At 43.8% G+C, this 13,821-nt stretch overlaps 1 protein-coding gene across 1 annotated transcript in view; it reads left to right on the top strand.

Moving 5' to 3' along the window:
* The window catches only part of TTLL11 (tubulin tyrosine ligase like 11), a 264,768-nt gene that overhangs the window by 111,112 nt on the left and 139,835 nt on the right, over positions 1-13,821 (top strand). Inside the window, exons 5-6 of the mRNA XM_018055721.1 lie at positions 7,245-7,340; positions 8,088-8,203. Coding sequence (XP_017911210.1) covers positions 7,245-7,340; positions 8,088-8,203 — 212 coding nt within the window. The remainder of the gene's footprint in view (positions 1-7,244; positions 7,341-8,087; positions 8,204-13,821) is intronic.

Genomic DNA, 13,821 nt, shown 5'->3' with positions numbered 1-13,821 from the left:
GTCGAGGAGATGGAGATAAGCATTTAGTAATGCCAAGGTGGCTGGAATTCTGTGGGCAGAGTTCTTTAAAGGAGGGACCCAAGCAGGAAAAGAGCTGCAGGAACCTGCATGAGAATCCCTGTACACCTTTGCTAAATGCTGGGCTATTCATATGTGGAGGGTTAATCCACAGAGTTGGGCAAAGAATGACCAGGGAACTGAGAAGATGAACCGGAGCTCACACAGAGCAAGGAGAAGTCCAAGCTCCAAAGAGTCAGTGTGGAGAGTACTTGGTGGTTACTGGACACATTCAAGGGAGACTGCAGAGAAGTTCTGTCCTAACGGATTGAATCTTCCCTGGGACGAAAGTTACTCTAGACTCAACCTGCTGCTGTTGCTGCTAAGTCACTTCAGTCGTGTCCGACTCTGTGTGACCCCATAGACAGCAGCCCACCAGGCTCCACCGTCCCTGAGATTCTCCAGGCAAGAACACTGGAGTGGGTTAGTAAAGTTTAAATAATAGGCTGGAAGGTATCAATGTAATCAGCAAATAACTGACTGCCTAAAAATTTCAGTTCAGTTCAGTCATTCAGTTGTGTCCGACTCTTTGTGACCCCCCCTGGACTGCAGCATGCCAGGCTTCCCTGTCCATCACCAACTCCCAGAGCTTGGTCAGACTCATGTCCATTGAGTTGGTGATGCCATCCAACCATCTCATCCTCTGTTGTCCCCTTCTCCTCCTGCCTTTGATCTTTCCCAGCATCAGGGTCTTTTCAAATGAGTCAATTCTTTGCATCAGGTGGCCAAAGATTTAGAGTTTCAGCTACAGCATCAGTCCTTCCAATGAATATTCAAGACTGATTTCCTTTAGGATTGACTGGTTTGATTCCTTGCAGTCCAAGGAATTCTCAAGAGTCTTCTCCAACAATGCAGTTCAAAAGCATCAGTTCTTTGGTGCTCAGCTTTCTTTATGGTCCAATTCTCACATCCATACATGACTACTGGAAAAACCATGACTTTGACTAGATGGACTTTTGTTGGCAAAGTAGTGTCTCTGCTTTTTAATATGCTATCTAGGTTAGTCATAGCTTTTCTTCCAAGGAGGCAAGCATCTTTTAATTTCATGGCTGCAGTCACCATCTGCAGTGATTTTGGAGCCTAAGAAAATAAAGTCTGTGACTGTTTCAATTGTTTCTCCATCTATTTGCCATGAAGTGATGGGACTGGATGCCAGGATCTGAGTTTTCTGAATGTTGAGTTTTAAGCCAACTTTTTCACTCTCCTCTTTCATTTTTATCAAAAGGCTCTTTAGTTCTTCTTTGCTTTCTGCCATAAGGGTGGTGTCATCTCCATATCTGAGGTTATTGATATTTCTCCTGGCAATCTTGATTCCAGCTTGTGCTTCATCCAGCCTGGCATTTCATATGATGTACTCTGCATATAAGTTAAATAAGCAGGGTGACAATATGCAGCCTTGACATATTCCTTTCCCAATTTGGAACTAGTCTGTTGGTCCATGTCTGGTTCTAGCTGTTGCTTCTTGACCTGCATACAGGTTTCTCAGGAGGCAGGTAAGGTGGTCTGGCCTAAAACCTTCACACTTTTTAAAAAGAAGACAAAATCCAGATACTGAGCATTAAATGTCCAGTATCCAATAAAAAGCCACTAGATATTCCCCAAGGGGGAAAATCAATACAAACAGTCCCATAAATATTAGAAATAATGAAACTGATAGAAAAAGGATGTTGAAACAGCTACTACAACTATGTACAAAAGTTTAAAGGAAAATAGTTTACTGTAGGAAGAAATGAAGCTATGAAAAAGAACCAAATGGAACTTCTAGGAACCAAATGGAAGAAGCTGCAACATCTGTATTGAAAATTTCACTGGATTAGAATTAACAGCAAATTAGATACTGTAGAAGAAATGATCAGCAAACTTGAAGACATAGCAATGGAATATATTCAAAATGAAACACAGAGGAAAGTGACAGGAAAAATGAATGAACAGACCCTCAGTTACCTACGGTACAATATCAGATGGTCTAACATCTGTGTAATTGGAGTTTCCTGAGCAGAGGAGACAAGGAAGATACAGAAAAATATTTGAAGAAATGGCCACACATACAATAATGTGTACACACACACACACACCAAGGCTTATCAAAGTCAAATCAGTGACAATAAGAAAATCTTAAAAGCAGCTAGAGAGAAAAGACACATTATGTTCAGAGGAATGAAGGATAATTGAAAACCTCTCATCAGAAACGGTGCAAACCAGAAGACAACAGGATAACAAATCTCACAAATCCCAGGCCTTTCCTGACCTCCAAGCCCTTCCCTCCATCCACTGTGCACACTCTGTGTTCTTACCTGGTCATAGATATTTACTTGCTTGTGGTCTCTCTTCTAGAATGTAAACTCCAAGAGGCAGGAGTTAAAATAAACCTTGTCTTCTTCACTGCTTTATCCCCAGTGCCTGGAATACTAGGGAGCATTTGGTAGCTGCTCAATAAATATTTGATAAATAAAGTTGTCTTCCAAGTAGAAGAGTATAAGGGCAGAGAGCAGAACGGCATTCTAGAACTACCAATCTGCTGTTTAGTTGCCAAGTCACACCCAGCTCTTTTGCAGTCCTGTGGACTGTACCTGCCAAGCTCCTTTGTCAAGGGATTTCCCAGGCCAGAATACTGGAGTGGGTTGCCGTTTCCTTCTCCAGGGCATCTTCCCGACCCAGGGACTGAGCTCGAGTCTTCTGCGTTGGGGGCGGATTCTTTACCACTTGGGAAGCCCAGGATCACTGACAGTTCAGCACGATCAGAGCCCAAGACATGCAGCATTGAGTCGGATCAAATAAAGCTGGAGTTTGACTCAGATGCTGGTCATAGAGGGAGTTGACGCTGGTCATGGAGGGAGTTGACGCTGGTCATGGAGGGAGTAGACGCTGGTCATGGAGGGAGTTGCAGGACATGCTTTGGAACTTGGGCTTCCTCCTGGAAGCCAGGATTTTAGGTGGAGGGTTCCTAACATTTTATTTGCATTTTAGAAAAATTACTCTGGGAGCCCTTTGTGCCAGGTGATTAGAGGGGTGAGTTTGAGAGCAGGGAAATGAATGGGGGAAGGTATTAAAGTATCCCAGGTGAAAGATGGTGCGTGTTTGATCTAGACTAGGACCAGGGAGATTGGGCCAGGTCTAGAAAGCTGTTTTGAAAGTAGAATGTACAGAGCCTGTGAGCAGCTAGATGTGAAGGGAGGAGAGATTTTTGGCTGACTGCTGCTGGCTCAAAGTCCCTCACAGGCTACAGTTAACATATTGTCTAGGACTGCAGTCCTCTTGAAGCTACAGGGGAAAGATCCCGTCCCCAGCTTACTCACATGGCTATTGGCAGGCTTCACGTCCGCCTTACTGTCGGCTGGGACATCAGTTCCATAGGCCATCTCAGCCTCTCCATCCAGCAGCTCACAACACAGAAGCTGGCTTCCCTTAGTGTTGAAGGAACAAGAGAGTAAGAGAATGCATCTCAAGATGCAAGCCGCAGTCTTTTTATATAACCTAATATTTGAAATGATATCCCATCATTTCTGCCCTGTTTTGTTTGTTAGAAGAACATTACTAGGTGCAGCCCACTCTCAGGGAAAGGGGCTTACAAGAGGGTATGAATACAGGAGGTGGTATCATTGGGACTGTCTTAGAGTCTGCCGATCACAGATAGTGAGTTTGGTTATGTTGAATGTGAGGGGTGTGGGATCTCCAAGTTGGGACTACTCTGGATGCAGATGGATGTGTAGTTCTGGGGCTCAGGAGATAATTCCCTCTCATTGGAATGTAGGTTGGAGGCTTTACCTGAGTTTACAATGAATGGCTCAGGGCCCTTTTCTCTCCAGCTTGCTTTGGAAGCTTCTGGAGGTGAAGGATGAAGGACAAGGTATCTTTGAGTCCCCAGGGCACCCTGTAAGTAGCAACACATCATTGCTGATTGAATGACTTGGAGGGTGGAGAGTATCACATAATTGAAAAGTTTTCTCTCTCTCCATTTGACATTTCCTGCTCTGCCACCAAACTGGAGAGAGGTTTTCCTGTTTCTAATGTGCAAAGTGGATGTTACATTAGATTAGTAGTGCTGTTGTTCAGTCTGACTCTTTGCAATCCCATGGACTGTAGCTCACCAGGCTCCTCTGTCAATAGAATTCGCCAGGCAAGAATACTGAAGTGGGTTGCCATTTCCTTCTCCAGGAGATCTTCCCAACCCAGGGACTGAACTCAGGTCTCCTGTATTTCAGGCAGATTCTTTACCACTAAGCCACAAGGGAATATGGTAGAATACATATAGGGTACATACATATATGGTATATATATGTATATATACTACTAATCTAGTATAGATAGATGTATAGATATAAATATATACTTTTCCCATGGGAACCCCAGGATGTAAAAAAGATAAAAGTTGATCTAATCTGATCTCCCCAGTGCTTTCCCTCAAAATAATCTCATAGTGAAAAGCGCTGAACCAAATAAATTCCTGATTTTCTGCCAGATCGGACATTCTGGGATCTTATGAAAAGACCAACTCAGCTCCTCCAAGTTTTATGATTCTGTTTCTTGAGATCCACTGCTGCTGCATTTTTCATTAAACTTTCGGGGAAAATTCATCTTTCCTTGAACTCGTGAAGAACTACAAAGATGACTTTCATTAAATACTATGTATCAAATACCATGCAAAACATTTCACATCCCATTATCTTTACTTGCTCCTGTCTCCCCAACTCAGGTGTAAGCCCCATGAGGGTAAGGACTTTGTCTAGTCCACTCCTGTATTTCTGGAAGCTTGGAAGAGCCTCTAGGGCACAGGAGGCATTCAGTATTTAATGAATGAATGGACTAAGGTAGGCACTATTCTTATGCCCATTTTACAGATGAGGAAACTGGGGCTTGGAGCTGCTAAGTCACTTGCCGGTAGTTACACAGTTGAAGGCAGAACTAAGATTTGAAATGAGTTCTTCTGGACTCCAAAGCTAATAATGCCACTTCTTATTGATGGGATCAGTAGGAAACCAGAAAGGGAGCCAGCGTATTCTGAGTACTTTCTTTAAGATGAGCATAACTCTAGGAGCTTTTTTTGCTTCGATTGTCAACTACCCTGCAAGGTAGCTGTTGTTGTGTCCATTTTTTCAGATGAGTTATGTGAGGCTCACAGAGGCCTAGAGTTGTGTAGCAAATATGAGAGACTGAACTGGATTGAAGCCCAAGTCTGGCTCCAAAGCACTCCTACACAAGACTCAACACAGTCAACTACACATGCCAAAGTTTAGGCCCGGGAAAGTTCTATGCTACTGCTGGGTGCAGGTCCCTATGGTTGGTGAAGTTTTGCCACTCCTGTTCCCCAGCTTTCCCATAGCCGTGGATTCATGAAATGCCTGTGCACTGAGCTGAGACGAATCCACCAGGCTGAGAAAGGACAAGTCCAAGCTTCTAAGATGTAGCAAAAAGTAAGCGTCCGTGACTCAGGATGATAAACGTTGACACTGCCTCCCATTGTTCTCTGTAGGCTCATCAACATCAGATCTCAGACCAGGTCTGAAGTTAGACTGATGATGTCACCAGAGTCTCTTACAGGCCTCATTACTCATATCCACTTGTCATATATTATTAAGCAGATCTATAATACATGTAACATTTTCTAACTGAATTTCCATTCCTTTCTTCTTATGACCAGGAAAAGAAAAATAGAGTGAGGATGACTTTTCCCAACTTTTCATCCTTATTGTCCTTTCTTGAAGAATAAACTCATCTTGAATTACACACCCTGCCCCCCACCCCCAAATGGTCATTCGGGCTCTGAGTTCATTAATTAATAAGGATGAAGCTACACTTTAATAATGATCATTTAACTAATGCATATTCTAGATAGACAAGTAAATGGATTTCCCCTCATATTTCCTTCTTGAGTCCACAGAGGAGGCGATGCAGCTGTATCTTTGTTCTCTCCCCTCCTTTATTCTCCATGTTACTTTTTGAAGCTTTGGGATGGTATCACTCATATTAGGAGTTTTCTTCTACCTTATCACCTCCTAGAGAGATAACGACAGTCCTCCCAAGAATCTGGCATCCTCATAGTCCACGTCTGAATTCAATTAGAAACTGCGATCTCAAGGGTGAGGAGATGTTATCTAAAGGGCTGTTTCAGGGCTAGGGAATGAAATGCACAGGGTGACTTATACCCCAAGCAGGGGACTCCTGAGGAATTGAAAGAGTCCAGAAGACAAAGCCACACCTGAGGCAGAATGCCAGGTTCAAGAGCAGGCGGTTGGCCGGTTGGCAAGGGTGCTAAACCTGGCCCTGGGTGCAGGCTGGTTCCAGGGGCGTATGGGCTGTGCCATCACAGAGGGCCCCACACTCCAAAGGGCTCCATGCTTGGTTTAATTCTCTGTTTCAGCATCATGAAATTTGTTAATACTTTTTGAACACTGCATTTCTGTCTTGCACCGGGTCCCACAAACTGCATAGCAGTTCTGCAGTTCTGAAATCCAGCTCTGTCCTTTATGAGAGGAGCAGTCTCAGGGAAACCCACTGGCCTTTCCAAGACTCACTTTCTGCTTCCGTGAAATGCAGGGCACGATCCCTGCTTCAAGTATGCTGTCGTGAGAATGAAGCGAGATTGTGAATAATTGGTGCCCAGTGGGCACCTAATAAATATTCCCTTCTTCTTGGGTAGGAGGGTCCATCAGAATTATCCAGGGGATTTGTTACTGAAAATACACTGGCTGTGTTCCACCCTGAAAGACTCTGACTCATAGGTGTGGGCTAGGGATGAGCAGTGGTTTTGAAAGGGGTCCCTAAGTGATGCTGATATATACCTGAGGTTAAGAAATGTAGTCTCAGGTTTTTTAGAGATCCAGCTAAGAGGCAACTTAAAAGAGGATAACAGGAGAGGGAGAAATTGATGGACAATTACTGATCCTTAACATAATAAAAAACCTGTTAAAGAAGAGCAAGGTCATCATCTTACAGCCCTTCAGATGACACCAATGGTGCTGAAATGAACCATGGGACCTCATCCCATTACCAAGGCCCCTATAAAATTTTCTGCTGTCCATTTGGCCTGACAAGTCCATCCAGAGGAAGAGGGGCTATGGATGAGTGAAGCCAGGGTCAAGGCCCAGGTTGGGGGGCGGAGGTGGAATTTACTTTCACCTTAATACCCCTAATACAGTACCCAATTCCTAAAAAGACACTGTAACTAATTCTGAATTATGTTTATCCAGATTTTAGGCTTTGACATTCTTCTCATGAAAAATCTGAAGCCTATACTACTCGAAGTAAATGCAAATCCCAGCATGCGAATTGAACACGAGCAAGAAGTAAGTATTTTGAGTATCTCATTGAATATAGTACCAGGCAAACTGAACGGTCCCCCTCTTCTCACTGCTCCCTTGGCTAAACAAGATTTGACATTGTCAGATTTGCCCGGCCAAGTTCTGTTCCTGCCTAAATAACTTCAGTTTTGTTGAGCTCAGAACTTTGTCTATTAATATAAGACCTATCCAACCTATGGTGACTACCCCGCGTGCCCTTCTCCAGTTCTGAAGATCTGCAAATGGAGAAGCAGCTGAGCCTTTCCATCAGTTTTGACATGAACTAATTAGTTAGCCTCAGGAGATGAACTAATTGAAATTCTATGAATATGATTTAGCCATGTCGACATGCTTGAGTCCCTAAGATAAATAGTACATTGAGCAGTGCTTATCTCCCTCCAGCTGCCCCCTCCCCCCCACTTAAGAGTGCGTTTAAAAAGACTGGAAGGAAATACACCGACTATTAATCCTGGGTTTTGGGTGGGGGTGGATTATGAAGGTTCTTTTCTTCACCTCTTCCATATTTTCAAATATTCTACAATGAGCATATATCATTTTGATAATGAGAAAAACCCAGTGCTCTTTTTCCCCCTTCGTGTATTTTGTTGATTTGTAAAAGGAAACTGACATTTTAAAGGTAGACTGAAGGGAGCCTTTAAACAATTCTCACAGTACAACCACTGGGGCTGCGCTTGTAGTCAGCTGGTGCTGAATCACTGTCTCTACCATAACCTGGAATCCTTACCCTTCAAGCTCTCTCCAGGGGTATTTGAGAATGTCCCCAGTCTTGTCGATGAAGAAGTGAAAGTGGCCGTGATCAGAGACACTCTGCGTCTCATGGACCCACTTAAAAAGAAAAGAGAGAGCCAGTAAGTATTTTTTATATCATTTATTTCTATCAATTCTGCTTCCTATGTCCTAAGCAGGTAAGCCAAGTTCTCAAAACATGTTAGCATTGTGAGTGAGATGTATACCTTTAACAATCTAATAAATCATATTTTCACCTATGAGTATTGCCCTCCAGATATAGTGACTCAGAGTCAAGAGATGGAGACACTTGCAGTTCAGCAGATGAATTTTTAGCCAATTGTTATCTGAGTCTGGAAAGTCTGTCTGAAAACCCACTCTCCCCCAGTGACAGAATCTCCCCTCCCTCACCATTGCCCACGTGGTGCTTCTCTGTGACACTCTCAAACACAGGCAAAGAGTACACAATGCTAGAGAAAGGGGCCACAGGTAACTTGGACGTGTGTAGGAAGGATCGCTTTCTTTTAATTTTCTTCATGATGTTAACTCTCTTGCAATGTAAATTTTTTGTTTCAAAATCTGCAGAACCAATTGTCACACCTGTGGCAGTTCTATAATATTTACAACCTTATAATACCTGTTCATCCCACCCACCCAGTAACATCTAACTGGAATATTGATGGGAGTATGTGCCCAGCCCCTCCCTCCACGGAATCATGGAATGTCACTTGGGTATTTTGTTGGTTTTGTTTTCACCAAATTCCTGGCTTTCGCAAGGTGAGGGTTAAGTAAATATCATTGTGCCTGTTTTAGGCAGAAAAACCAAAGCACTCCTGGTACTCCTGACATATCAGTTGGACCCCAACACCCCCCAGACAAGTAAAGCATTTGTCAGCTGTGGTTTAGGAACGCGAGGAACCCTCACTTCCCTGAGCAAGTGGTGCTTCGCAGGCTCCTCTTACTGCTGCCCCTCACCAACTGGGCTCAAGCCCCAATATTGTCAGAATCACCCTCCAATAGCACTTCTCCTCTTGGCCGCACATCAGAACCATCTGGAGAGCTCTCGTAAATACCAGTGCAAGCACCCCCACTTCTAGAGATGCTGCTTTTAATCAGGCTGGGCTGGAGACCTGACCGCAGAAACAGTGTAGGTTCCCCAGGTAAGTCTATCTTGCAGCCAAGGCTGGGCACTGCCGCCTGCAGGAAATGTCGTTCTGAAGGAGCCTTTGTCATATTCTGAGTCAGGCTGGATGGTGCCTCTTGGTTGAGTTCTCTTCCAGAGCATTCTTTGCTGTGTGAGGCACAGATCCAAGGCCAGCAAGGCTAGCTGAGAACGCTCACCTGTGGTTCACATGGGCTGATCCCACCAGGTGTGGCCTCCACCGACAGGGGGCTTCAAAGTGGTGGTGGGTCAGGTCTGTGGAACCCCTCACAGGAGCAGCTCACGGCAGCTGGATAATGGGTCTACTCATATATACATGCAGCTGCCTTTTTTAGCCATCCTTGAGGAAAAGCAGTGGATTAATTGCAGTTTGGTCAGATTCATTGCAATGTAATTCATTTCTCAAAAATCTACTTTCTAATGGTTATTGATCTCACTGGTAGAGATTAGGCCTTGAGTGATTGGGTTGCACTGCAGGGAGATTTTCGCAGCTATCATGCCAGGATGGCTCAGGGGGATAGATTTTTAGAGGACCTTGACACGTTAACCCTCTGATTCCTTTGGTGGGAACAAGTTCAAAGGCCATTGTGTGGCCTAAGCCTTCTTAACCTCTGCCACCAAAACCGGGAAGAGAGGAAAGGGGACTGCTGTATTTCACAGTAGATGGCCTCAAAACATGATCAGCTTTCATTTTCTGGTTCTAGTTGTTTGGTGTTTTTTTTTTCCCCCACCAGCACCTGGCATTCGATGTGATACATATGAGCTGCACATCTAAAAGTTAAAAGCAATTTAAATGGGCCCAGGACCATTGGGAGGGATGGGAAAGGCACTTTACAACTTATCAAGTCATAAGTAGCAGCACCTCATTTTTAATTTAAAAAGCATTGACTTTTCTTTTTTTTTCTAACTGATAACCAAGAACAGTTAGAGTTCCAAGAACCTGACTTCAATCTTAATAGAAAAATGCTTTCATTTCACCCTTTCCCTACCTACAATATAAGGGTGTATGTTAACAGCTAAATGGCATTTACTGATATTTTCCCTTAATTATACCTTTTTTTAAAAAAACAAAAGCGAGCAACGATTGTCCATGAAAGCATTTTGTAATCTGTAAAGTGCGTTATATGTAAGGAATTATTATCAGCATTTTGATAACTTTACCATACAGACCAAGGGTTTTTCTGGTGGCTCAGACTGTGAAGAATCTGCCTGCAATGAGGGAGACCAGGGTTCAGTCCCTGGGTAGGGAAGATCCCTAGGAGAACTAAATGGCAACCCACTCCAGTATTCTTGTCTGGAGAATTTCATGGACTTAGGAGCCCGGTGGGCTATAGTCCATGGGATCACAGAGTTGGACACGACTGAGTGACTAACACTTTGATACAAACCAAAAGGCTGAAATTATTCTCAATTCCAAATGTTTCAGAATAACTTGGAAAAGCACCGCATTTGTGCCCATAGCTAAGGCACAGTGTTGCAGTGTTGAACTGTGTGTTCAAATCTGGGACCAGGTCACACCAACTGCAGGAAGTGACGTCACAAGGACTTCTAGGCCAGAAGTTAACTTTAGAAGCCGGAGTTTCTTGTGTTTGAATAGGATCCAACCTAAATATTTAAAAAAACAAATAGTTTCCTTGCCTTGCTCTTCAACTCCTTAGCAAAAGAGAGTTTGATGTGTCCCTCATCAGTTCATTGAATACACTTTGCCAGCAAGACTGTCGAAGGTAGTTTTCACTTTTCCTGCACAGACTGAAGCAAAAAGGCTTAAACTGCTCTAAACTGCTCTATAAAGGTGCAGAGGGGGCCTTGGAAGGGTCTCAGACACCTGGGTCTGTGTGTCCTGCATCTTCACACACCCCATGAGAGGGGGAGCATGTAGGCTGTGGTCAGTATATTGATGGGGCAGAGAGCAATCCTCTTGCCTTCCACGGGGAGAGGGACCTGTGACCCTACTGAGTGGGTATAGTGGATAGAACTTTCTCCTGAGCTGCAGAGACTGAGATTCAAATCTTGACATTGAAGATGTGGAGAGCTATTCTGAGCCTCGGTATCCTTTTCTATAAAATGGAGATAATGATGTTTAAGTGAAGCAACGTGTGAGACTTACTATATAGCGTGTGTATGCTCAGTCGTGTCCGAGTCTTTGTGACCCCATGGACTGTAGCCCACCAGGCTCCTCTGTCCATGGAATTCTCCAGGCAAGACTACTGGAGTGGGTTGCCTTTCCCTTCTCCAGGGGATCTTTCCCACCCAGGGATTGAACCTGAGTCTCCTGCTCGTCCCCTGCCTTGCAGGCGTATTCTTTACCGCTGAGCCACCTTACTATATACTAGGCACTTAATAATGCTTAGTATACTACTCACCAATAAAATTATCTACTATAATCTGAACAAACAAACAGTGCTTACCATGCTCTTTTCTGATATACTTAAAGTAGATTTTCGAGTTTAAAACCGATGACATATCCTAAAACCAAAGCTGTTGGACCACTGTAACTAGATTTGGCATTGGAGCTGACTGCAATGGAAAATTTTGTTTCCATGTTAACATGATGTCACTCGCCCAGACAAATTTATTTGTTGGGTTAGGAGAAAGTATACCTTTGGCCTTAGACGGAACAAAATAGCTGTCATATGAGAGCTGTTTTGAACCATGATGACTTTTTGTAATATCTGATGACTCTGTTGATTTACTTACTAGGAGTCTTTGGAGGCACTGCAGGGGCGGGGGAAGGGCGATTGATGGGATAGTATTCTAGAACCCTCATATATCTCTGCACACACATATGGAGGTAAAATCCACACAATGTAAAATCAGCCATACAAACGTATACAGTTCAGTGGCATTTATTTAGCACATCCATAACGTTGTACAACCAGCACCCCTTTCTAGCCCCCAAATATTTTGTCACCCCAAAAGGTAACCTGTTATCCATTAAGCACTCACTCCCCATTCCTGCCTCTGCCAACCTATTTTCTGTCTCTGGATTTACCTTTTTTGGTTATTTCATGTAAGTGGAGTTTTTGGGTGGCTGTCTTCTTTCACTTAGCATGTTTTTGGTTCACCCATGTTACAATATGTATCAGTACTTTATTCCTTCTTATGCCCTAATAATGTTCCATTCTATGGATATACCACATTTTATTATCCATTCGTCACTTGATGGACATTTCTGAGGGAGTCATTTCTTTTTTAGCCAGAGGGGAGCTGGGATGACTTATTTTATACTTTGGCATTCTCTAGATTTCCTTTGAGAGGGAAGGATCTTTTCTGCTACAAGAAGTTTCTAAAGCCCCTGGTTTAATCCAGCCCCAGCATTTTATCGATAGAGGCACAGAACTGCCAGGGACCTTAGAAACCAGCATGGCCGTCAGCTCCTGGGCTCAAGAACGTCCTTCAAGAGCATCCATGTCAGAGGAGCAGCTCGTGTCCCAGCGAGGCCCTGGACTTGATCTCTGATCAGTGCACGATGAGCTTGGCCAAGTCGCTTTATTCTCTGATTTCATCTTTGAAATGATCAAGGGCTCAAGGGCTCTCCTTGCCTGGACTGTCACTAGCATCATGTGAAACGACACATATGAGAGGCCTTCATGGCATCTGAGGGTACTAGACAAATGCTAGTTCTTAGGGTCACCACGTGGTCAATCAGACTTCGTTTGAAAGTTATGCTGATAGTGACACGTAAGTCACAGCTCCTGAAGCAGCCTGTTTGAGTTGTGTATGTAATGATTCCGCCTGTCTGAATTGTACAAAACAAAACTGAGATGATGAAGATCCATCACTTGCCGGGGGAGGAAATCAGGAAAAGCAATGGAAGCTGTCCTCTTTTCTCAAGGTATTTGGGGAGCCTAAGGTTTTCTTTTGAAACACTTCTATCAGGAGCAGAAGAGGATAAATTGCTTTCCTAGATTATTTTATGAACAAAGTGATTATTCCATCAATGATTAATTTTTGGAAGATGGGTTTACCCCTGGTGGAGCCATTTCACTAGTAGTTTGCTCCTTTTCCTGGATGTAGATGTTTCTAGTAGCCATTTCCCTTTCTTAGGAATCATTACCCTTTAGGACCCCCAGAGTAATATAAAGCCAGGGACAGGCTTGGAGGAATCTGAGGGCATTTCCTGATGCCATTCAGAGCCTGGGAGCTGGGGGTACCTGGGAGCCTCTTGCCTCTTATTCAAAGTGTACATTTGGAACATGGCTATGTAAGTCACAGAAGCCCCTTTTCCCACAGCCGCATTTCATGGTCATCTCCCAGCTTCACGTACCTCCTATCACCATGACAACCAGGTTTATATGAAGGGTGGAGTCCGCCTGCCAGTACAGCTTCTGCCAATTCAGAGAGGTTCCTCTTCTGAAGGCTTCACTGGGAGATCAGGCTTCACTTCTTACTTTGACTCTCAAGTGTATCCCTTGGATCCTGTGACATGTTTAGAACCCACACACTAGGTGAATCCTCAAATTAGGTTGATTCTATGTAGAATCTAGAATAAAGGTGAAACATTCTAACATAGCATTCTCTTCTTAGGGCTTCCCAGGTGGCGCTAGTGGTAAAGAAGCCGTCTGCCAGTGCAGGGGA

The sequence above is a fragment of the Capra hircus genome, chromosome 11, assembly GCF_001704415.2.
Source record: "Capra hircus breed San Clemente chromosome 11, ASM170441v1, whole genome shotgun sequence".
NCBI lineage: Eukaryota > Metazoa > Chordata > Mammalia > Artiodactyla > Bovidae > Capra > Capra hircus.
Note: the sequence above shows the minus strand (reverse complement) of the source record. Positions and strands in the feature narration are given on the sequence as shown.